A 22,740-nucleotide genomic window follows, 5' to 3' on the forward strand; every position below is an offset into this window, starting at 1 on the left:
CCCGCCCAGGAAAGGCTAGCAAAGCTTCCTTCCTTCCTCCGGGAAGCACATCTATCCAGGGCAGGCTCATCCCAGGCGGCCACACAATAGCCCTTATCAGCCGTGGAGCCAGGCGCAGAGACTTGCACACCAAGTCTCACATATTTCCTGTTTCCACCCAGCGGGTCAGGGCTGGGCCCAGAGCGGCCATATCCTGGCCAGGGCCAAAAGGAGGGAAAACACTCCCCCTTCCTGCTCCCCCTCTCACTCACTGCAGGACTCAGTCCTTCAGGGCTAGGAGGGGCCTGCAACAGGAGATGGGTAGGGGCCTCTGAAGAATTACTGGGAAGGGAGGTGGGCATGTGGAGCACAGCATGCTCCCTGAGCACCAGAAACAGGGGGAACCTTGGATTCAGAAGCCCCAAGATCAGCCCCAGGGCTGCATAAAACAAAACAAGGTGGTAGGTATAGTGTTGCTTTAATTGTCCTCTCACAATATTGTGAATAGGTACATTACTTGTACTTTACAGACCACTGAGACTCCTATGTGGGTGACATGGAACTAATTCAAACCCAGGTCTTGATGCTATTCCTGTTTTTGCAGCCCATGTTAATTTCCAATGAGCCCATGTTCTCTCTCTGAGCTTGGTTTCCCTGAACTAATGATGTGCTTAAATCCTCTTTTCCCCCCACAAGGGGCAAGGTGGGCAAGTATGAGGGTTCATGTTTCCTCAGGTGTGTGTATAGTGGAGGCAGTATAGAGGGGGAATCTCTCGGGGAGAGGCAGGGCAGAGAGAAAGAAGGTGACATTTTTGATCATTTAAGCCAGGACCAGGGCTCAAGACTAAGGAAGTGGCGTGTGAGGACAGTGAACCAGTAGGAACAGAGTAAGCACCTTCTCCAAGTTGTCACTTCCAAAAAACCCATTCTGCTTAACAGCAGAGTAAATGAAGTGTCCAACAGCATAGATGGCGTGCCTCAACTGGGTGAGGCACCCAGAGGGCTGTCACTCCAGAATCTCACCACATTCCCATCTGTCACTTTGAGTTACAAAGTCTAGTCTGGATCTACAGAGCCCTTGTTCTGGAGTCTAGAAACACACCGTGTGCCTCTTCCCACCAGCATCATCAAAGAGTCACACACAAGTGTAAAAGCCATGTTTCTAATTATTCTCCAATATAACCAACAGAGTACAGTCAGTCACGGCCCTCAAGAAGCCAGGGGAGAAGTTCTTGATAGTACACACAGATTCCATGATGTGTACTTCTGTAGAAATTACAAGCAACTAGAGCATCCTTCAGTCTCAGGATGGACATGAGAGTCACAGTGCAGGCTCCCTGAGGTGTTCTCTCCAAGAAGGGCCACTGAATCAGAAGTGGATGGAGGCAAGTGGTGGGAGTAAGGACAAGTCATGTCCACGCAGCAGCTGGAGAATGCTCTCTGAAGACCTCCAGGGCCAGATTCTAAATATTTTGGTTCTCCCACTCCCACTTCTGGGTCCCTGAAGAGTTGAGAGGGGCAGTTTCTTGCCAGTGACTGCTGGTAAGGGTAGGGGCAAAGAAGCTCTATTTAGCAAGGACCACTCTGGGAAAATCTCTGGCCACAACTCCTCTACCACCTGCCAAACCTTCACAAGAAGGCAATTTGGGGGCCTGACCAAGCAGAAATAAATCTGGGTCCAAGTATGTGCTCAGGCCCTGGAACTTCCTAGGTAAGATTCCTTGGGAGATGGGGAGGCATTTGTGCTGGCAGAAGGATATTCAGCAACCTGCCCATAAGCCCTACATAAAAGCCTGGGTAGAGGGCCCCTCTACCCTGCCATCTTAGTCATACTGCTTCTGCTGAGAGGAGGAATGATCCCAGACCCTCCACAATCCCTCTGGGGAACAGGTCATGTTCATTCCAAAACTCCTGGAATCCAGTGCTGCTTACGCCAATCGGTCTATGGAGTCTGTACAAATGTGAGCATCTCCCTTCCCCAGCAGGCCCAGGATGGCATGACAAGAATGCAGGTCTGTGCCAGATGGGGCATGTGCCTGGTAGGCCTGCTTGGTTGGGACTGGAAGTGTGTGGGGAGGAAAGTCAGGAACGGAGATATAGCCCACGTCTGGTGGGCTGTCCCCAAGTCTTCACTGTTGACAAACTAGCTGGTTTCACTCACACCTCAGCAACAAAAACCTGTATTTAAGTGGTCAACTCTAGAGGTGTAGACTAGAGAGAGCAAAGGAGTGTGGCTAGAGCTCCCCCGGGAGGTGGAGGTTACTTGCTACCTCATCAGGGGGCGGGCTGGGCCCCCAGAGCTCCTGGCAGTGGTAGGCAGAGCTAGCTGCCAGCTCTGGCCTCCGTCCTGGATTCACTCTCATCCCGGCTCAGTTCTGTGGTTGGGCTTCACCTGGTAGGTCCTCCCCCAAGAAGGTATGAGGTTGGATCTGCAGGGATAGAACAGATGGTGAAGGGAAGGGGAAAGAGCAATGCCTCTTTCCAATGCCTCTCCATCACTCCCATTACCCAATGTATGTAGCTCCACGGTCTGGTTTGGCACCTAGGCCTGTGGCTTTCAGAGACTTATGATGGACTTGAGTACCCTTCCCCTTCAACCCTCCCCTCATGGCACTCCTTACCTTGAAGGGTTTGCTTATTCCCACCACAGAATGTAGACTATTGCTATAGTAACAAAGGAGAAACTTATCCTCAGTCTCAGGGACATTGCTGATGTTGATGTATACCTGGAGGGGGGGATGGACAGGAATGGAGTCCTCAGGCCTTGGCCCCACCCAGCTCTCAGTGGCAAGTTATCCAATCCTCTGTTCCTTCCAGAAGACAGGAATGCCCAGAAGAGCCTGTCTGCTGGAGATGTAGACTATCACCTTAGGAAGGAGGGCAGATACCTGGTTCAGCCTGTCGCTGGAGAAGACCTGATTGTCCTTGACCCAGACATAGGACACATAGTCATTAATGTGGCGCAGTCCCACCTGTGGGAGGAGGATTGGGTAGTTAGTGGTCTGGGAGGACAAGGGACCTATAGCAAGTCCTAAGGAGATGCTGTCATTCCTAGGGCTGGCCCTCATACTGTATGCTCCACCCCTTAGTTGCCACCCCTAGTAGGTACGGTGAATGATGGTGAGCTCTTCAGTTTTTGTGTCCAGTTCCCACAAATGCTCAGGGTAGATAAACTAGAGGAGTATGGTTGATAGACTCCCCACTACCACATTACCTTGTACAGCCCAATCCAGTCCCAGGGGCTGCTGAGGAAGTCTGCAGTCAAGAAGTAGCTGATCAACATGTCGTTATCCATAGTCCACAGGCCCTCAGGTATCAGGGTGATCATCGGGGCAGACACCAATGGCTTCAGCTACACACAGGGATGGGAAGGGGGTTGAAATCTCATAGCATCCTTCTTTTCTTTGCAATGAATGTTTATACTGTGCCCTTCGAACATGGCAGGGTCCATAGGGGGAGGAAGGGTACCTGGGGCATGGGCATAGGACTCAGCTAGACTGCCCTGACAAGTGTCAGACCTTGGATAGTCAACTAGAAAGAGAAAGGACCAAAGGCTTGTCAGAGTACAGCTGGCCTTGCCAGGGCAGGTGGAGCTGAGCAGCAGGTGGGTGCTGAGAGCCAAGTGCTGAGGGGTAAGAGTGGGAGGAGAACAGGGGAGTTGCAGAAGTTTAAGAAAGCTGCCAGTTAGCTGGCCTCCAGGGTTCCTGACTCAAAGGCCCAAATCTAATTTTGCAGAGGGGGATGGAGTTGTGCTCCAGCAAGAATAGCTATAGGCATGTGGAAACACTCAATAGGATAAGACAGAAAAATCAGTAGGAAAAGGTGTAGACTTAGGGCAGCCAGCAGCTTGAAGGAGGTTAATGCCACCTTGTTCACTAGATGGCAAGATACAGGATGGAGGGAGCTCCCCTTGCAACCTGATCCAGATACGTTTAGGACAAATAAAAGTAAGGCCTACTTCATATAGTAAGTAATAAGTGTAATGGAAATCATTAGCCCCAAGGGACAGTAAGAGGAAATGGAAACCTATTCACTAAGGGTTTGAACACATTTTTGACAGACAGCCATCAACAGCTCCTAAGAAGAGCTGGGATACCTGACCTGAGAGGAAAGGCAATCATGTCCTCCTCCAGGTGTTCCCTGGGGATCTAGTGATATTAGAGTCCAGGGCTGGGGGGTTTGGGGCTGTGGCCCAGCATGGTTCTCCTCCGCCCAGTGCCAGGCAGCCTAGAAGTTCACCTCCAAGTCAAAGGTGCCGGTCACAGGTTTATGGTCACTGATGCTGTACATCATGTGGCTGATGTAGCTCCTCAGAGACAGCAGGAAGTGGGGAGCCAGCTGCCTGTGAGTGTGGGGATCAGCTTGGGGCTGCCGCTTCAACCTCCACAGAATGCGGTCGGTCCATGCAGGCTTGCGTTTTTTCTCACTGGGGGTAGGGAGGAGGAAGAATGGGGAGAAAAGAAAGGGTTGGCACAAGAGCAGGAAGGTACTCCCCTGAGCCTTCTGGAGCCACTGACACCAGGATCTGTCAGTGGCCATGTAGTCCCTGAGCCAGGTGGAAGGTGCCCAATAGAATCAAAAGTGAGCTGGCTTTTATCAGACTTGGCCCAGGCCCCTCAGTCTAGTCTACATTTTTAAGGCTCAAACTGTGACTCAGAAACATTCCATTTCAAAGTTTTTCTTTACAGGCAGAGAAACTGAGACTTAGAGGGGAATGTTCCCAAAGTCACAAAGCCACTAAGTGGCAGAGCCAGGATTCAAGGTGGCATGACCGCAGAGCATGTGTTCTAAATCACCAGGCCAACCCATCTTAGGTCGCAGCTTCATCTGTAAAATGGAGATAACAACAGTTACCTCATCAGGTTGCTGAGACAGCTGTATGAGATAAACATCATTTGTGAGAAATCACAGAAGTATTTAGCATAAAACTTGGTACAAAATAATCTCTCTGCAGGGCCTCCCCTGGTGGTGCAGCGGTTGAGCGCCACCAGCGAGGTTGCCAGCAGCCTCTGCAGCGTCAGTTTGTTCCCCGGCCACCAGCGAGGGTCCCAGGAAAAAAAAAAAAATCTCTCTGCAGACACTGACTATTCATGATTTTTTGTTCTCGAGAGTCAACTAAGGGCCTTCTTCCCCCGGTGGCGCAGGCGGTTGAGCGCAGCCCTGTGAAGCTGTCCGCAGCCTTTGCAGCACCGGTTTGATCCCGGCCAGCCGGTGAGGGTCCCACATGGCAGGGCAGACCTCTCCTGTCTCACCCGCTGCTCCCCTCAGCAGTGTATTTCGTCAGTCTGCCTGTTCTGTTCCCCACTCTGTCTCTGGTGAATCCTCTCACTGTCCCACGCATCTGGTCTGTACCCCAGTTCTTGTTTGTATGTATGTATGTATGTATGTATAAATAAATAAATAAATAAAGACAGCCACTTAACTTAAAAAAAAAAAAAGAGTCAAATGAGAGGGCTTCCACCTGTTCTTCACATCACCAGCTTCCCTAAGGAGCTGACAGGCCGCACAGCCCTTGGAGACCAGAGTGCTTTCCTTCTCTAGGTAATTGAAGTTGCCGAAGCCGTGTAAGGCTTTGACTCCTAACCCAGGCCTGCCCAAGCAGCTACTGTGGAGTTCTGAGAGCTAAATGGAGAGCCTGAGTTCTGGAATGGGGAGGACGGTTGCTGTATCTGGGTTCCTCCCCCTTGGTTTTGTTTTTTTTTTTTTTTTAAAGATTTATTTATTTATACAAGCACTGGGTACAGTCAGAAGCGCTGGAGGGTGAGAGAATTCACCAGAGCCAGAGCAGGGAGCAGAACAGGCAGAAGGACCAAAGTACACTGCTGAGGGGAGCAGCGGGCGGCAGGAGAGGTCTGTGCGCCATGTGGAACCGCCTCCGGTGGCCGGGGAGCAGCCGGGGATTGAACCGGCGCTGCAGAGGCTGCGGGCAGCTTTGCAACCTAACACTCAACCACTGCGCCACTGGGGAGGTCCCCCCACCTTGGTTTTGAATGAAGACAAGTAAAGCCTAGTAAGGTGGTTCCCTACTTTAAAACCTTTAGGAAGTCTCCCTTCCCTTCAGAGTATTGTTCCAGTTCCCAGATATGGCTTTCTTTCAAGGTGCTCAGGAGTCAATGCCCCATCTGCCTTACTTCCCACCACTGCCAGACCCACCACACCCTGGCAACTCTCAAGAATTTGGGCCTTTAGTTTTGCACTTTTTGCTGCCTGGAACCCCTTCTTCACTTTGGAGGGCCCAATTCCAACACTGTTTTTGTCATAAAGCCACCCTAACCTCCCCTTTCTGCTTGTAAGGCATTTACACCTGTACTTCTACAATTATGTCATAGTGTCTTCTGTTTCCCAGTAGGTGCATCAGTTGTGAGTTCTGAGGACAAGGCCTGGAGTTTCCTGTGTATCCTCCACATTATCACAGAGTCTAGCACACAATAGGTCCTCAACAAATGCCTGTGAAACCCAACTAAACAAAAACCTCCAACCTGGATCTCCCTTCTCAAAATGTCCTTCAAATCCTAATGGAATCAGTTTGAAATGCTATTTTTGTTTTCTGCTTGATTACTGTTTTTCTTTCTTTCTTTCTTTTTTTTTTTAAGATTTATTTATTTATTTATACAAGCACTGGATACAGTCAGAAGCGCGGGAGGGTGAGAGAATTCACCAGAGCCAGAGGGGGGAGCAGAGCAGGCAGAAGGACCAAGGTAAACCGCTGAGGGGAGCAGCAGGCGGCAGGAGAGGTCTGCGCGCCATGTGGGACCCTCCTCCGGTGGCCGGGAGCAGCCGGGGATTGAACCGACGCTAGAGGCTGCGGGCAGCTTCGCAAACCAGCGCTCAACCGCTGCGCCACTGGGGAGGCCCTACTGTTTTTCTTTTTAATTTACTATTTTTTAAAAAAGATTTATTTTTATTTATGCATAAAAGAACTGTGGTACAGGCTAGAGGTGGGGGGAGTTGAGAGGATTCACTAGAGACAGAGTGGGGAGCAGAACAGATAGATCGACTGAAATACACTGCTAGGACAGGAGAGGTCTGCTGCGCCATGTGGGTTAGTTCCCTGGCTGGGGATCAAACTCACCCCGAAGTGGCTGGCAATAGCTTTGATAATGCTGAGACTTTAAGCCCTGCACCACCAGGGAGGCAATGATTACTATTTTAAATAAACTCCTAGTGTACATATCACCACAAGTTTTCTAACAGTATAGACAGAATGGTATCACTGTTGAACTCAGAGTCTAGAATCAGAAATCAGTTAGGAGATGGTGTGGCCCTGTTAATTAAGAGCTCTGTGGTCCTGGGTTGCTGAGCACAAGATTGGGGGAGACTGGCACACCCTGAGAGGGCATGGAAGTTCTTCGCCCTTCCTCAATATACTGCACATCTTTTTCATCTGCCTATTTCTGAGTTATATTCTTTTTTTTATTAAACATTTATTTATTTGTGCATACAAGAGCTGGGGTACAGGTCAGAGATGCGGGGGGTGAGAGGATCCACCAGAGAGAGAGCGGGGAACAGAACAGACAGACTGGGGCCTCCCCGTTGGCGCAGCGGTTGAGTGCTGGGTTGCGAAGCTGCCCGCAGCCTTTGCGGCACCAGTTCGATCCCTGGCTGCTCCCCGCCCACCGGAGGAGGGTCCCACATGGCGCGCAGACCTCTCCTGCCGCCCGCTGCTCCCCTCAGCAGTGTACTTCGGTCCTTCTGCCTGCTCTGCTCCCCGCTCTGGCTCTGGTGAATTCTCTCACCCTCCCGTGCTTCTGACTGTACCCAGTGCTTGTATAAACAAAAACAGACAAATAAATAAATTAAAAAAAAATGCCTCTATTAAAAAAAAAAAGACAGACTGACTGAAATACACTGCTGAGGGGAGCAGCGGGTGAGACAGGAGAGGTCTTCTTTGCCATGTGAGTTTCTCTCTGGCAGTCTGGGGATCAAACTCGTGCTGCAGAGGCTGCGGACTGCTTCACAGTACAGTGCTCAACCCTTTGCACCACTAGGGAGGCCCAAGGTTATACTTTTTTTTAAAGATTTACTTTTTTAATTTTTTTTTTAAGATTTATTTTATTTATACAAGAACCAGGGTACAGGCCAGATGCGTGGGAGGGTGAGGGGATTCACCAGAAACAGTATGGGGAACAGAACAGGCAGACTGACGAAATACACTGCCGAGGGGAGCAGTAGGCGAGACTGAAGAGGTTTGCTCGCCATGTGGGTTGCTCCGAGGCTGGTGGGGATCGAACCAGCATTGCAGAGGCTGCGGACAGCTTTACAGCACCGCGCTCAACTGCCTGTGCCACCAGGGAGGCCCTACTTTTTAATTTTTTATGCATAGAAGAACTAGGGTGAAAAAAAAAGAGAACTAGGGTATAGGCCAGAGGTGGGAAGGGGTGACAGGATTTACCAGAGTAGAGTAGGGAGCAGAACAGGCGGATCCACTGAAATATACTGCTAAGGGGAGCAGCTGGTGGGACAGGAGAGGTCTTTTGCGCAATGTGGGTTAACTCCCTAGCTGGGGATTGAACTCAGGCAGCAGTGGCTGGTGATAGCTTGATAGCACTGAGACTTTAATCCCTGCACCAGCAGGGAGCCCCCTTGAGTTATGTTCTTTTATGATAAATCAGTGATCTTTTAGTTAAAGAAAAAAAAAAAAAGCTATATACCCTTGGGCAAGTGACTTCACTCCAAGCCTCAGTTTTCTTCAACTCTAAGATGGAGTGATAACAGCACTTACTTCAAAGAGCCAATGTGAGAATTAAATAAACTAAGGTGCATCAAGGGAGTGGTCAAGAAGTGCTAAATGGCTAAACCACTTTTGCTTTCGGGCTTCCTAGATTGTTTAGACCTTTTCCTCTTTTGAGGAATGTTCAGAGGACATTAGGATGTGGGGGTATTCCCGTCCCAGAGACTACTGAATCCACTTTGGATTTTTTTTTTAAAGATGTATTTATTTATGCATACAAGAATTGGGTTACAGGCCAGAGGTGTGGGGGTGAGAGGGTTCACCAGCGATAGAGTAGGGAGCAGAAAAGGCAGACTGAAATACACAGCTGAGGGGAGCAGTGGGGAAGACAGGAGAGGTCTGTTGTGCTATGTGGGTAGCTCTCACATGGCCGGCGGGGGTTCAAACTTGCCTGGGGCTCTAACTTGTGCTGCAGTGGCTGTGGACAGCTTCACAGTGCTGTGCTTAACCTGTTGCACCACCAGGGAGGCCCACTTTGGATATTCAGTGCCTAGCAATGCTTAGATTTGGTAATAGACCACATGAACATACCACTCTCCCTTTCAAAGCATTTTCTATCCTTAACTTCCCTATCAAGGTTAAGGGTCCATACTTGCTGTCACGGCAGGATACTCAATTCCTGACCACAGCCTGGGTCTCCTTCCTCCTCAGTACCTCAGATCATCTCCATTTCCTCCTTGCCACCAGCTCATCACTAGGTACAAATGTTGTTCATTCTTTCAACCTACCAATCTAAGCATTTACTGAGCCCTTATTATATGCCAGGTAACTGGGGATACAGCAGATGGGATTGATAAGGTCCTCAAAGAGCTTGTTTGACAAACAAGAAAACAAATCAGCAAAATAAATATGTACAAATTAAACATTACGTAAATCCCCCCAGTTCCCATTTCTAAAAATAATAGCTAAAATAGAGTCCTTCTGTGCACTGTGATAGGTGTCTCACAGACTGTTCTAATCTTTCCAATAATCCTGTTACAAGTCACATTTTTCTCCTATGGAAAGCTGAAACTCCGAGAAGTCACCCTGTCCAGGTGGAAGCTGGATGCCTGCCCAGGTCTGCTGACTTAAGTCTGAGGTCTTCCACTGCAGTCCACTGTCCCTTCTATTCTGTGTGGTCAATTCCCAGCAGACAGAACTGTCTTACAGTATGTATTTTGGGAGAGGGATTTACTAATTTTTTTTGCTAAACAGTTGTGTCCTAGTATAAGAATTATTTCTGGAGATTAGAATGCCTTTACTTAAACCAAACAGCTCTGCAAGTTTCTCTTGGCTTAAGAGCCTAGAAAATAGCCAATTTAATTGACCCAAAAATAGTGCTGTGTCCCATTTTTGGGTCTGTAAGCAGTCATACCTTTGGCATTCTGTAGATAGCTTCTACAGTCTCATATAACTAGACACAGGTCTTGATGAGATTGATTCTTTTTTTTTTTTTAAAGATTTATTTATTTATTTATCCATTCATTTATTTAATTATACAAGCACTGGGTACAGTCAGAAGCCGGGAGGGTGAGAGAATTCACCAGAGCCAGAGCGGGGAGCAGAGCAGGCAGAAGGACCGAAGTACACTGCTGAGGGGAGCAGCGGGTGGCAGGAGAGGTCTGCGCACCATGTGGGACCCTCCTCCGGTGGCCGGGGAGCAGCCGGGGATTGAACCGGTGCCGCTGAGGCTGCGGGCAGCTTCGCAACCCAGCACTCAACCGCTGCGCCACCGGGGAGGCCCTAAAGATTCTTTTTTTTAAAAAAAGATTGATTTATTTATACAAGAACTGCGGTACAGGTCAGAGGCATGGGAGGGTAAGAGAATTCACCAGAGACAGAGCGGGGAGCAGAACAGGCAGAAAGACCAAAGACACTGCTGAGGGGAGCAGCAGGCAAGAACAGGAGAGGTCTGCCTTGCCATTTGGGTTTCTCCCTGGCCGGCCAGGAATTGAACCCGCGCTGCAGAGGCTGCAGAAAGCTTCACAGCTTGGCGCTTAACCCAATGCACCACCGGGGAGGTTCTTGATGAGATTGATTCTAATATCCTCTGCTCACTGCCTAACAGAGATTGGTTGCATTCATGTGGAATGTAACAAAACCCTATTGCAATCCCTGACTTTTACAGGATTTTCCGCCCTCAGCCCTTTCACTCTCCTTTGTAATAGAACTGACCTCGTTTCTCATTACATCTTGGCTCAGGGATGCTGCCATGGCTGGGCAGAGCTGTGTACCATGCCCAGCAACAACTCAGTCACTTGCACAGCTGGGTCAGGATCTGCTCAGGGTGCCTCTCATCAGTGCTGCTGACTGACTGGAATGCCTGCCTTTCCTTCTGCCAAACTGCTGCCTTCTTGACAACCACTGATTGACCCCTCCTGGATTCAGCTGCCTGCATTACCACCGGCTTCAACTTCCTTTGGCACTTCCACACAGAGTTCTGGAATCCTCTATTGGCCAATTCCTGGACTTAACAGTGTTTGAGTCTCTTTGCCATGGGTGGGTCCCTCTACTAGACTGACTACTCCTTAAATACTGTATCTTTTCCTTTTGTCCTCTGAGGCACCCAATTCAAACATATACCAGGCACCATGCTACACCCTAAGGAGGGCCAGAAATCAGATTCAGTTTCTGTGCTGAAGGCAGTATAGCAAGAAAGGCACACTATCTTAAAAGCAACACACTGTGTATGCAAGGTGTGGAGACAGCATTAGGGTAACAGAGAAATCTTAGTGAGATGGGGGAGGGTCAGGGAAGGCTTCCTAGCAGAGATAATGTCTGAACTGGGTTGTTTTTTTTTTAAAAAGAGATTGATTTATTTATGCATACAAGAACTGGGGTGTAGAACAGAGGTGCGGGAGGTGAGAGGATTCACTAGAGACAGAGTGGGGAACAGAATAGGCAGATCTACTGAAATACACTGCTGAGGGGAGCAGTGGGCGAGACAGGCGAGGTCTGCTGCACCATGTGTGTTAGCTCCCTGACTGGGGATTGAACTCGTGCTGCAGTGGCTGCAGAGAGTTTCACAGTGCTGTGCTTAACCCCTTGCACCACCAGGGAGCTCCCTGAACTGGGTTTTCAAGGATGATTAAGTCTGATTAGACCAAATGTTTCTGTTCTCCATATGTGGCTCAGGCCCTGTCCACTGCAGGACCTCCTAGCTGCCTCTAGACCATAGCCCCAGCTGGGACTATTTCAGTTATGATGTCCCTTTATTAAGTCCCCCATTCCTGTCCAGACATTCCTGTTTTTCCTGGGCTCTGGGGGAAGAGAATGGTCATTACTTACTGTTACTAGCTTACTTAGATATTCTGAGATTCAGTTTCCTTATTTATAGAGTCTATCTGATGAGGATATGGCGCAAATGAAGTGAAGTCATCAGATAAAGCCCTTTGTAAATGCTTGCACATGTAAGTGCTCAGTAACATCTGTCACATGTGGACTGTATGTATCTACTAGGTGGAAATAAATATTTGCCCCTCCAAAGATAGCCTTTGCTGTCTCTATCTGTCCTTTTTGCTGCTATTGGCCAAAACTGGCTGAGAATTCCATGGCACTGTGGGTCAGAGGGAAGCACTGAGGGCCACATGGTCCAGGAAATCAGGTTGTTTGAGCCCACGCTCTACCATCGCCAGCTAGGGAAGTTCTTTAACATTTCTGAGTCTCTCTAACCAATGTCAGTCCCTGTCAACTCCAGCCAAGTTGCAGGTGTGCAAGGACTCCCACTCTCCTGGTGGTCCCACCACTATAGCCATGGGCAAAGGGCCACTTGGCCACACGGCCCCTCGGTAACTCTTTTCCTGCCAGCAAATGAGGAACAGGTGGAGGGTCCCACCAGTCGGCTGAGGCCTTACAGCTTCCATAATGGCTTTCATTTCTGATAGATGGCTAGGGAAACTGGCAGTCTCCTGCAGCTGTGGAGTAGGGCCAGCCAACCAGCTGGAGCCTGCCCTCTTACCTCCTTCTGGCCTGCTCTGTTGCCCAGACTGGGCCCTGTTTTTACGTGTACTGCCCTGGCCATCACCCCACACTTCTTGCTCCACACTCCTGAAACAGTTCACCCTCTCCTCTTTCTTTGGCAGGAACACTGTGCCTCTGCCATACTAATTGCAGCTTTGGGCCAGCCATTCTACCTCTTCCCTGACCTGGATGTGGAGAGACCTACTCACAACCTAAGTCCCAGAGGCCTGAGCTGCCCTAGAGGCACCTTCTACCTCCCGCAACACAGTCCTGCAAGGAGGAATGAATGAAGGAGCTGTTCCAGGTGAAACACAAAGCCTCCTAACACGTAAGGGATTCTTTTTCTTCAAACAGTTGAGGATATTTGCCCTAAATTAGGCTGGGGACCTCTTTCCAGAGCTGCTTTTGCCCCTCTCTCTGTCTAAGCCCTGTGCGTTGGTGGTTACCTGGCCTCTTCTCGGCTTTGTTGAAAGGTTTTCAGTAAAACTACCACCTGAATACATGAATCTAAACATAACAACAGCAGTTATCACAGTCTCAACCTCATAAGATGGGGACTGCTATCATCACCATTTTATAGATATCAAAACTGAGGCTTTGGTATCTTACCCAAGGCCATACAGCTGAGAGGCAGAGCTGTGTTTCTACCTACGAGCCACACCATCTCTGTGGCTGACACCCATACAACTCTCCAGAGTACCGCTACTCCTTCATTTTCCAAAATGGGACCTGGACTGCTCATGGGCTGGGGTAGGGGGGCTTAATAGCAATACATGGTTGAGTCAAGCTTTCTGCCCCTCCACCCTCAATGTCTGGGGAGGACCAGAAGGTCCTAGGAATTGGGATCAGGGGTTACTAGAATACACAAGTACAGGCCCTTGAAAGTCAGGAATCAGTTGCCCCCCCTCCCACCCTGGCTGTTTGACCCCTCCCCACCCTCACTAGCACTGGCTCTTCCTGCTGTCTCTGCAGGCAAACTGGGACAGCTCTGACAGTTGGCACCTCCTGAAGGAGGCACCAGTCCTGAGAGGTGATGACTGGATCTATTCCTGCTTTCTTAACACTTCTATTCTGAGGCAGCTCTTGCTGCTATTAGGGCCATCACAGTCTGCCTTCCCAGGCCTTCTGGCCTCCCATTTCCACCTCACAGGCTAATTCCAGACCTGCTACAGGCTGATCCTCTCCCGGGAAGCCCCCTCACCTGGTGTCATAGTTGTTGGTGTTCCTATCAAACTTGTAGGTGGGTGGGAAGAGCAGGGGGCCCTCCTGGAACTCCCGGAGCAGTGGGTCACATTTCTTGGCAATGCTGAGCTGTAGAGAAAGGCACAGTCCCATCTCCCAAGAATCCTGACCCACTGGCTTACCATACCAGATCCATTCAAGAGCTAGCACATGCCTTCATGAATGAGTGGGGCAAGATTCAAGCAACGCCACTTCCTCACTGGGTGCCTCAGTACCCCACCCCCTAAGAGAAAAGCTGAATTCTTCCATAAACAATACCCTACAGCCTGCCATTTCCCATTCCTTGGACCATACAGATCAGGCTTTGAATTTCATCTCTCTGGAAGAGATGTGTCAGAAGGAAAGCTGGGGCACCCAAAGTCCCCCCAAAGGGTGGTATCTCATCTGCCAGGAGGCAAGCAAGCCTGGGGATGGGAATGACAATAGGCATATAAGAGGGTTGGTGCAGTGCAGGCCAAAGCCTTTCTGGCTCCCATACCTGGCAGCTACAGCCCTTAGACTCCTCCCTGTCCAGGAACAGGGATTTGGGAACCCTGGGAAAGAACAGGTGCTAGGGAACCTGAGCAATGCACCACACATTTCATGTTGGACCTCTTCCAGGGCTCAGATCACCCCTCCGCATCCTCCCCCGATTAGATACCTACCTGATCCTTCTCCCACAGGTCACTGTAACACTCATTTTTTATGGCTTCCCGAACAAACTGCATCCCAAGGTCCTCAATCCGAAAGTTCATGTCTCCAAACCAGAGAATGAGGCTTCAGAAAGGAAGGAAGTCAGCCTAAGGGTCTATAATGGACAGGGCATGGACCCAACAGGACTGTACTAATGACTTTTACCCTACCATTTAAGCGAAAGCGTTCATCCTAGAGGGCAGATGGCAAATATGGAGCATCCTCTAGCCCACCCTTCCTCCTGCTCAACTGGCACCAAGCAAGGCTGAGAAACAGCCCTTCAGGTGATCTCAGGAATCACAAGGTTCCTTGACCTGGGATGTTTAGAAGTGTCCAGGGTTTCTAGAAGGACAGTGCATGGTAAGGGGAGGGGACCTGGACCCAAGCTGGCAAAAACTTAACAGGAGAGCATATGATTCATCTGGGAGGAGTCTGGGAGAGACTGGGACATGAAACACAGACTAACTGGTTGGGAAGCTCGCCTGGGTTGGTATGGGGGTGAGGGCAAGGGCGGCAGTTCGCAATTGCATGCTCACTCATGGTCCAGGATGTTGGGGATTTCTTGACCGTCAAAATTCTGCATCTCCAGGATTCGGTCAAAGTGTTCTAAGCGCTGGTCGTTGTTGCCCAGGTGTGGGGGCAGGTGGCAGTTGATGATGCTGACATAGTAGCCGTAAAGCTTCAGGCAGGTATTGACGCCCCCTTTGTTCCCCTGGTAGGACAGGTGGGCAGAAGGGTGGGAAACACCTCTCTTTTCCCATCCTAGGCCTGAGGGGAGATGATGGTCTCACCTCCTGCAGGATCTCTCAGAGCCAGACACTCAGCTCCTCAGAGTGACCTCTCTGTCCCCAGAGCCCAGCTCACCCAGCCCAAGGTCTCAGGGATGTGCCCTCTGAGGTAAGAAAGCAGGTAGGCAGGGCACTGGCCCAGACAGAGTGCAACGCTGATTTTACCCCTTGTTCCCGGTCCTTCCCAGTGAAGGGAGGCCCCCCCGTCCATGATATACAGAACAGTTTGGTTCTTACCCAGTACCCAAAAAGGCCGGTGGGGGTAGATTTAGTAGAGAGGATCTGGATAAAGGGCAAATGCTGATACTTGGCAAAGACCAGTAAGAGGAGTCCCTGCATGCGGACACAGGAGACCTGCAGGACAGGGAGGGCAATGGTCATGCATTTCTCTGCACAGGCTGAATGTATCCCTGCCAGGCCCTACACTAGGGGTTCTAGAGGGCTCTGAGCCACATACAATCCATGCCCCAGGGTCTATGGTATCTCAGAGTGAGTCTCAGAGTTTCACTCCCCTTAGCTACCAAATGATGCATTCTGGGAGGTGGGAAAGTTTTGGTTTCTGTCCTTGGGCCTTAGGGTAGAGGTGAGAGAACACAAGGCCTCTGGGAAACCCTGGCAACAGGAGGGCATCTTCAGAGGTAGTCCCATTCATGCTAGGTGCTCCTTTCACAGATGCCCTTGGGAGGTCCTCTAGATACTCTTGGGTTGGCAACCTGAGGGCAAGGGCCTTCATGAAGAACATAGCTATATAGAATAGTGGTTAGTTAGTGAGATCTGAGCTCAAATCCTGGCTTGGACTCAGCATTTTATATGGAACAAGTATCTCAGCCTATTTTCTGATTGATAAAGCAGGAATCTATCTCATAGATACTAGAAGGATTAACTGGCGGCTATGATTTTTTGGTTTAAAGATTTTTTTTTTAAAGATTTATTTATTTGTGCATACAAGAACGGAAGTACAGGCCAGAGGTGTGAGAGGATTCACCAGAGACAGAGTGAGGACATACAATGCTGAGGGGAGCAGTGGGCAAGCGCCATGTGGGCCACCTCCCTGGCCAGGGATTGAATTCGTGCTGCAGCAGCTGCAGATAGCTTTATAGTGCTGACGCTTAACCCCTTGTGCCACCAGGGAGGCCCCAGTTTAAGGATTTTTTCCCCCCATTTTTAAAATTTTATGTATTTTTTTATATCATTTTTCATTTTTGCACAATGTATGCATTTTCATCTTGGTTATAGTCCCCATACAATTCCCACCCCCCTTGTTTTGATCCTACTCCTTCCTCCCCCCAGCCCCGAATTTAAGGATTCTTTTTTTTTTTTTTAAAGATTTATTTATTTATACAAGCACTGGGTACAGTCAGAAACGTGGGAGGGTGAGAGAATTCACTAGAGCCAGAAGGGGGAACAGAACAGGCAGAGTGACGAAATATACTGCTGAGGGGAGCAGCGGGCGGCAGGTAAGGTCTGCGCACCATGTGGGACCCTCGCCCGGCGGCTGGGGATCGAACCTGCACTGCAGAGGCTGCGGGCAGCTTTGCAACCCAGCGCTCAACCGCTGCACCACCAGTGAGGCCCCGAATTTAAGTATCCTTAAAAGCCAATGCAGGGAAAGGATATCAGAGAGCCTTCTGGGGTGCTGGAAATATTCTGTATCTTGATCTGACTAGTAACATGGGTGGATATACATATAAAACCCCATCAAACTATATACTTAATTTCTGCAGACCTTACAGCTCAGTGAAAAACAATGAAGACAATATCTTCCCCCCTTTCCCTCCCCCAAATAACTGTAGATTGTGGGCAGCTGACTGTCCATGAAGGCAACGCAGAGGGAGGGCGTAAGTATGAGTGTTTACAGGTTGTGGGGAATAGCTACCATCAATTGGTACATTTCATATTGAATTCAATCTTCACACGAACCCTATAAGGAACCACTGTTCTGTTTAACAGATGAAGGACTAAGGCCAAAGGAGACCACGGCATCAGTAGGACTACCTGTGCACGACATCCAAGGAGTAGGCCTGCCCAATTCTTTGTTCTCTGTGCTCATGGAGTAGGAGTGGGAATGGTCACAGCCAGTGACCCTCTCCTCTCTCAGCTTCAGGCTGCCTACACCTACCACCCGAGTAGCTGTTTCCGGAGCAAGAGGTGCAGAGGCCAAGGAGGAAATCCCCGGGTGGGGAGCCTGACTGGGGCCTTCCAGGAATTATGAAACTTGATCCCGCAGGCCAGGCACTCTGGCACAGTGAAGGAATCAAAGCAGGGGGAACCCCAAAGCCAAGACTTAAGTAAGGGAAGCATGAGAGCCCAGGGTTGGGTAGATGTTGCTACAAATGTGTCTGACCCCACTCTCTACCTCTAGTCCTGATTTCTCCTCTTCCCATGTATATGGGATAATGAAAATGGGGGAAAAGGCTGGACTATGAGGAACAGATTCCCAGGGAACTGAAAAAGATTCAACTTAATCCTAATCTCAGAGCAGGTTAGGGTGACTGAGCTCTACCACAAAGGCACCAGTTCACTTTGGAAACAGGGAGGGGGCAAGGAGGCTTGGTGAGAAGGAGGGTGGAGTGGGACTGCAAAGTCTCAGATTGGGAGAAAGGGTGTGGCTGCAGGGAAAGGCAGGAGACTAGGAGGGGAAGTTCTAGTTGAAGGAAATGAAGTAGGAGGAGCTAAGGAAGGGTCTAGAGGGGAGGTGGCTCAACCTGTGGTTGGCAAATTCCTGTTTAAGGAATAGGCGGCAAGCAGGACTCAACCCTTCCCCTCAATTCATGGCTGGGGGAAGGAGGGTCATCTGCTTTGGGTGTCAGGTCCTCAGGCTGGTCTTCCAACCCCAGGAGGCTGCCTAGGTAGAAGGGGTTGTGTCCCTGCTACAAGCTGAGCTAATTTCCTTGGCTCAATTCCATTCTACCAATTCCCTGCCAGTGAGCCTGCAGTACTGGGAAGGAAGTAGGGTGATGAGAGAAGTGGTTCTGCCCTGTAAAAGGATCAAGCTCCAAATTTGTGGGAGGTGATTTGGAGTGATCCAAGTGCTGTGGGGCTGGCATTTTCTAGCCCTCGGCAGTAGGGCCATATCTCTTATTCCCTCTTCCCAGCTTTGCCCTCCTCAGGAAGATTCATAGTTCCTGCCTCGGCACCCACAGCCAAACTAGGGTAAACAATTAATTCTGAAGAAATCGTCACCCAGGGTAAAGAATCAAGGTCTTCTGGTATTTTCAAGAAGCACTGCACCAGATGCTTTAAAGAGTGTGTGTTTCATCCCTTAGCTATGCAGGGCAGAGAAGTTATGAATGCTGCAATCTACACACTTCCTGTGGATTCTCCTAATGTCTAGAGACTTTGCAAAGAATATGGGTTCTTCAGACTGAGAACCCCTTTCCTTTATACTAGCCTTCCCTTTTATACTAGCCTTTTATATTAGCCTCTGGGGCCCTAAGAATTTGAGGTGCATATACTCCATGCCCAGAGGACACCCTCTGATATCAGCCTGGTATCAGCAGGCTAGCTATGGGATACGAATCAGTTTTAGATTTCCTACTATAGCAATACAGTATAATAGTTAAGATACCTATATTTCAAGAGAGTTCAGACATTAAAAGAATGTATGTAAGAGGGCCTCCCTGGTGGCGCAGCGGTTGAGCGCTGGGTTGCGAAGCTGCCCGCAGCCTCTGCAGCAACGGTTCGATCCCCGGCTCCTCCCCGGCCACCAGAGGAGGGTCCCGCATGGCGTGCAGACCTCTCCTGCCACCCGCTGCTCCCCTCAGCAGTGTACTTTGGTCCTTCTGCCTGCTCTGCTCCCTGCTCTGGTGAATTCTCTTACCCTCCCGCGCTTCTGACTGTACCCAGTGCTTGTATAAATAAATAAATCTTTAAAAATAAATAAATAAAATAGTAACTTTCCCCACCCCTTACCTTGTTAAAAAAAAAAAAGAATGTATGTAAGAGCTTAGTTGACACAAAACACTAAGCAAACACTGGATAAGTGGTAGCAATTATCATACTCAGAGATTTCAGTCTGGTAGAAACTGAAGGCTGGGGTAGGATAGGCACTGAGGTCTATGCCTGTTATGCGTCCCTTAGGAATTTTCTCAACCTGAAAAATATCAAGGTGTTAAACTAACACCTGGGTCACAATTTTCAGCTCCAGCTACTTTAGAAAGGCACAGGTAGGCAGGAGCTCCAGGGAGCCAGGTGCAGCTGAAGTAAGGCTTTATATAAATGAGAAATAGCATAAAAACCTTATAGGGAGGGCCTCTCTGGTGGCACAAGGAGTTAAGACGCAACCCATGAAGCTGTTCACAGCTACTGCAACACGAGTTCGATCCCCGGCCAGGGAGGAACCCACATAGCGAGGCAGACCTCACCTATCTCACCTGCTGCTCCCCTCAGCAGTGTATTTCAGTCAATCTGCCTGTACTGTTTCCTGCTCTATCTCTGGTGAATCCTCTTACCCCCCGCACCTCTGGCCTGTACCCCAGTTCTTGTATGCATAAATAAATAAATCTTAAAAAAAAAAAAAACTTATAGGGAGGCCAAAGGACTGTGATTAGTGACACCAGGTGAGACACATTTTCCAACTGCCCATGAACTTGTAAGTTACCTTGACGAAGCATAGAGGGGAAAGCACATCCATGAAGAAATTGCTCCATGAGTCTTCAAAGGCAGTGTCAGAAAGGAGGCTCATGATCCCATAGTTCTTTTCCTGCAAACTGTCCATCCCAAGTCAGAAGGTGCCCCCCTGATCTGGAGGGTACTGCCTCTGCCAGAGATATTTAGTACTGCCCTCACCAGAATTTCAAGCCTTGGGTTCTGCTCTCCCTCCCCTAGATGCTGACTGCCAACCCTCTGCCATTGCAGACCCAAGACAAGAGATACTGACTGGCCTTGATGCAGGCTGAAAGGTCTTAGTGTTCAGACTCCAGAGTTTATAGGGGTTTCCTATGGGATAGCTTGGGACTGGTCAGGTTTAGCTGGTATCTCCGATAAAGGGATGGGTTAAAGGACGCTGCATGCACCTACCCAATGACATACATGTCCAGATTCAGGTTCTGATTGTTCAGCTGCAGCAGATCATTCAGGTCTAGAGGGGGTGCTGCAGAGGCCACATTCCATGTCACAACGTGCAGGCTATGGAAGGAATGCAAAGGGAAGAAGTGGAGAAAAAAGAATCTTTGTGTCCAAGTAATAGACAGGGGTACTAATGACTGTACCACTGTAATCATAATAGGAAATGAGAGTTTCTGCATCTGCTGATGAGAACAGGGCATTGAACTATAAATTTTTTGTCATCTTCCCCTTTATGACTTTGAAGCAGAAAATTCCCACCAGGCATTGGCTTCTCCAGGCAGGCCCACAGCTGCCCATACCTGGCAGGACTGGTGCTGCTGACAATGGGATAGCTGCCAAAATGGGCCCAAAGGATTCAGCATCAATCAAAGGAAGTGGGGAGGAGGGGAAGAGTAGATACCCAGGCATTTATTAATTTCACCAGCAATTTACATCTCAGCAATTATATACGGCTCAGTCAGCACCTTCACAGGCCCCACTCTTCAATCCACAGGTTCCTAAAACTAGCAGAAATTCTGGAGCTTCAATTTTCACCTTGTGAGATGCCTCAGCACTATACGAGGGGAATTAAAAAAAAAAAAAATACAGCATCACATTCTTTACTCCATCCCAGAAGATCACTGGAACACAACCAATTCTGGGAGCCTAAGGAGGAAGATTGTAAACAGGTTTCTCAAAATCTCTCTCAAGAGTCTTCCCTCTCTTGGGGAAAGTCATCCCCACTTCTACTTTATTTAAGGCCTAGGGAAGCAACAGCACTAGATCAGCAGCTTCCAAGAAAACTGGATCATGTCAAGAAGCTCAGGAAAAGGAGAGACCTGCAGATCTCTTCAACTGAATAGTCAAGCAACACTTGGAGGAAGCCCCAGACCCTGCAAAGACCAAGAACAGCAATCCTAGGTACAGCATGAGAAGGACCTGCAGCAGATGAAAATCTAGAACAGGAGAGGGTACAGGGGGATGGAAGAAAAGGGCAGGATGTCCCCAAAACATCTCTTTTCCACCAACCCTTGTTCTTAGAAATTCACATTCTAAAAAAGCACAGCTGAAAGGAACTCTAGACCACTTAGAGTAACTTCCTGCCTCTCCCTAAGAACAGCAACAAAACAATACAAAAATCACCTTCCTAGGCACTCAGCCAGAGATTCAGCAATTCATTTGTTTACGGTCTCCCCCTGCTGTCCAACTGAAGATTAAGGAAGGCAGTCCTTTTATTCCAAGGCCCCTGGTTTTTCCAGGTACTCATTCTAAGTGAATCTAGAGCAAAAGCAGGCATTCTTGTCCCCACTTTCAGGCCCCACAATTAGCAGCAAATTCTTGCATCGTGACTTGCACTAAGTAGGTGATTAGAGTTGTTCCTCTTCAAAGAGTAAGCATGAGATCAGACACTATCACTTCACTAGGAACCTTATCTAGGTCAGATTGCAGGAGGTCACAAGGTGATCAGACAGACTCCATAATGTATATACTGATCACAAGAAGGAACAAGAATTCCACTGAGCTGAGGGGAGAATGCTGTTATGTTTTGAACCTCAAGTAGCCCAACACGATTACTACCTCCAAATGCCAAGTGGGACACCTTCTTGGGGTGGTCCCGACCTCGGCGGAGTGAGCTTGGAGGCGGCGCGCGCGTCAGGTCTCACAATGCCCGGTTCACATTGGCCTGGGAGAATTTGGGGGCCTCTGAGCCAGAAGCAGCCGCTTGCCCCAGACCCGTAGTCCCAACTGGATCTGAGGCAATGATCTCGCCCCCGGCAGGCCGGCGAGTCCGCCGCAGCCTTCCTCACCTGAGCTTCCTGCCTTTCGGTTCTGTCGGCGTCCGTGGGTTCACGGTCGCCATCGTCCCCACGCGGCGGCCCAGCCGGCTCGCGAGTCCCCGCCCCAGGCGGTCCTGGCCTGACAGCCCCCTCCCGGCCGCAGATCCAGGCCAGCTCCCGCTCGCCGCCGGAATGTTTTTCTTCCGGATTCTGACCCTCCGCCTCGGCTCTTAAGAGGCGGGGCCTGAGCGCCGGGAGGGCTCTGGGTGGTGCGACTCGGGAGAAGGGGCGGGGCTGTCCGGCGAGCGCGAAAAGGTGAAAGGCTGAGAGCGAAGGCCCTTCGGGAATCGGGGACGTCAGAGAGGCGGGCCTTCGGGTCATCAGCACTCTACGTAACACTGCCCCGCCCGGCGTGCGAGGGCGCGCCCGCCCAGACGCCGACGCCGCGGCGCCTCCGCCCACCCGCGGCTCCCAGGGAGCCCCGCGCGAGGCCGGCCGGGAGGAGTGTCTTCCGGCGGAAGCGCGCGCCGCACCCGCGCCAGCACGCTCCTCCTCGTCGCCTGTC

At 49.9% G+C, this 22,740-nt stretch overlaps 1 protein-coding gene across 1 annotated transcript; it reads right to left on the minus strand.

Annotated features, from left to right (window-relative positions):
* Positions 1-416: 416 nt before the first annotated feature.
* Positions 417-22,521, minus strand: INPP5K (inositol polyphosphate-5-phosphatase K). Its single transcript, XM_037492686.2, has 12 exons — positions 22,206-22,521; positions 20,371-20,478; positions 19,952-20,060; positions 15,589-15,705; positions 15,100-15,275; positions 14,536-14,647; positions 13,851-13,960; positions 4,219-4,405; positions 3,194-3,331; positions 2,868-2,951; positions 2,601-2,705; positions 417-2,408 (listed from the first exon to the last, which is right to left on the minus strand). Exons 1-12 carry the CDS (start codon positions 22,256-22,258, stop codon positions 2,349-2,351), a joined length of 1,359 nt encoding a protein of 452 aa, XP_037348583.1. The 5' UTR covers positions 22,259-22,521; the 3' UTR covers positions 417-2,348.
* Between the last annotated feature and the right edge of the window lie 219 nt (positions 22,522-22,740).

This window comes from Talpa occidentalis, unplaced genomic scaffold, assembly GCF_014898055.3.
Source record: "Talpa occidentalis isolate TD23 unplaced genomic scaffold, MPIMG_talOcc4v2.1 talOcc4.7, whole genome shotgun sequence".
NCBI classification, from domain to species: domain Eukaryota; kingdom Metazoa; phylum Chordata; class Mammalia; order Eulipotyphla; family Talpidae; genus Talpa; species Talpa occidentalis.

Bases quoted from the DNA above. Each gene is read 5' to 3' on its own strand.
- INPP5K (XM_037492686.2), bottom strand. From the start codon at position 22,258: ATGGCGACCGTGAACCCACGGACGCCGACAGAACCGAAAGGCAGGAAG. The intron at 20,061-20,370 runs GTAGGTGCATGC...TGGGATGGACAG, and splicing joins CTGGACATGTATGTCATTGG to TTTGCAGGAAAAGAACTATG. The intron at 3,332-4,218 runs GTGAACTTCTAG...CCCTGTGTGTAG, and splicing joins CCGGCACCTTTGACTTGGAG to CTGAAGCCATTGGTGTCTGC.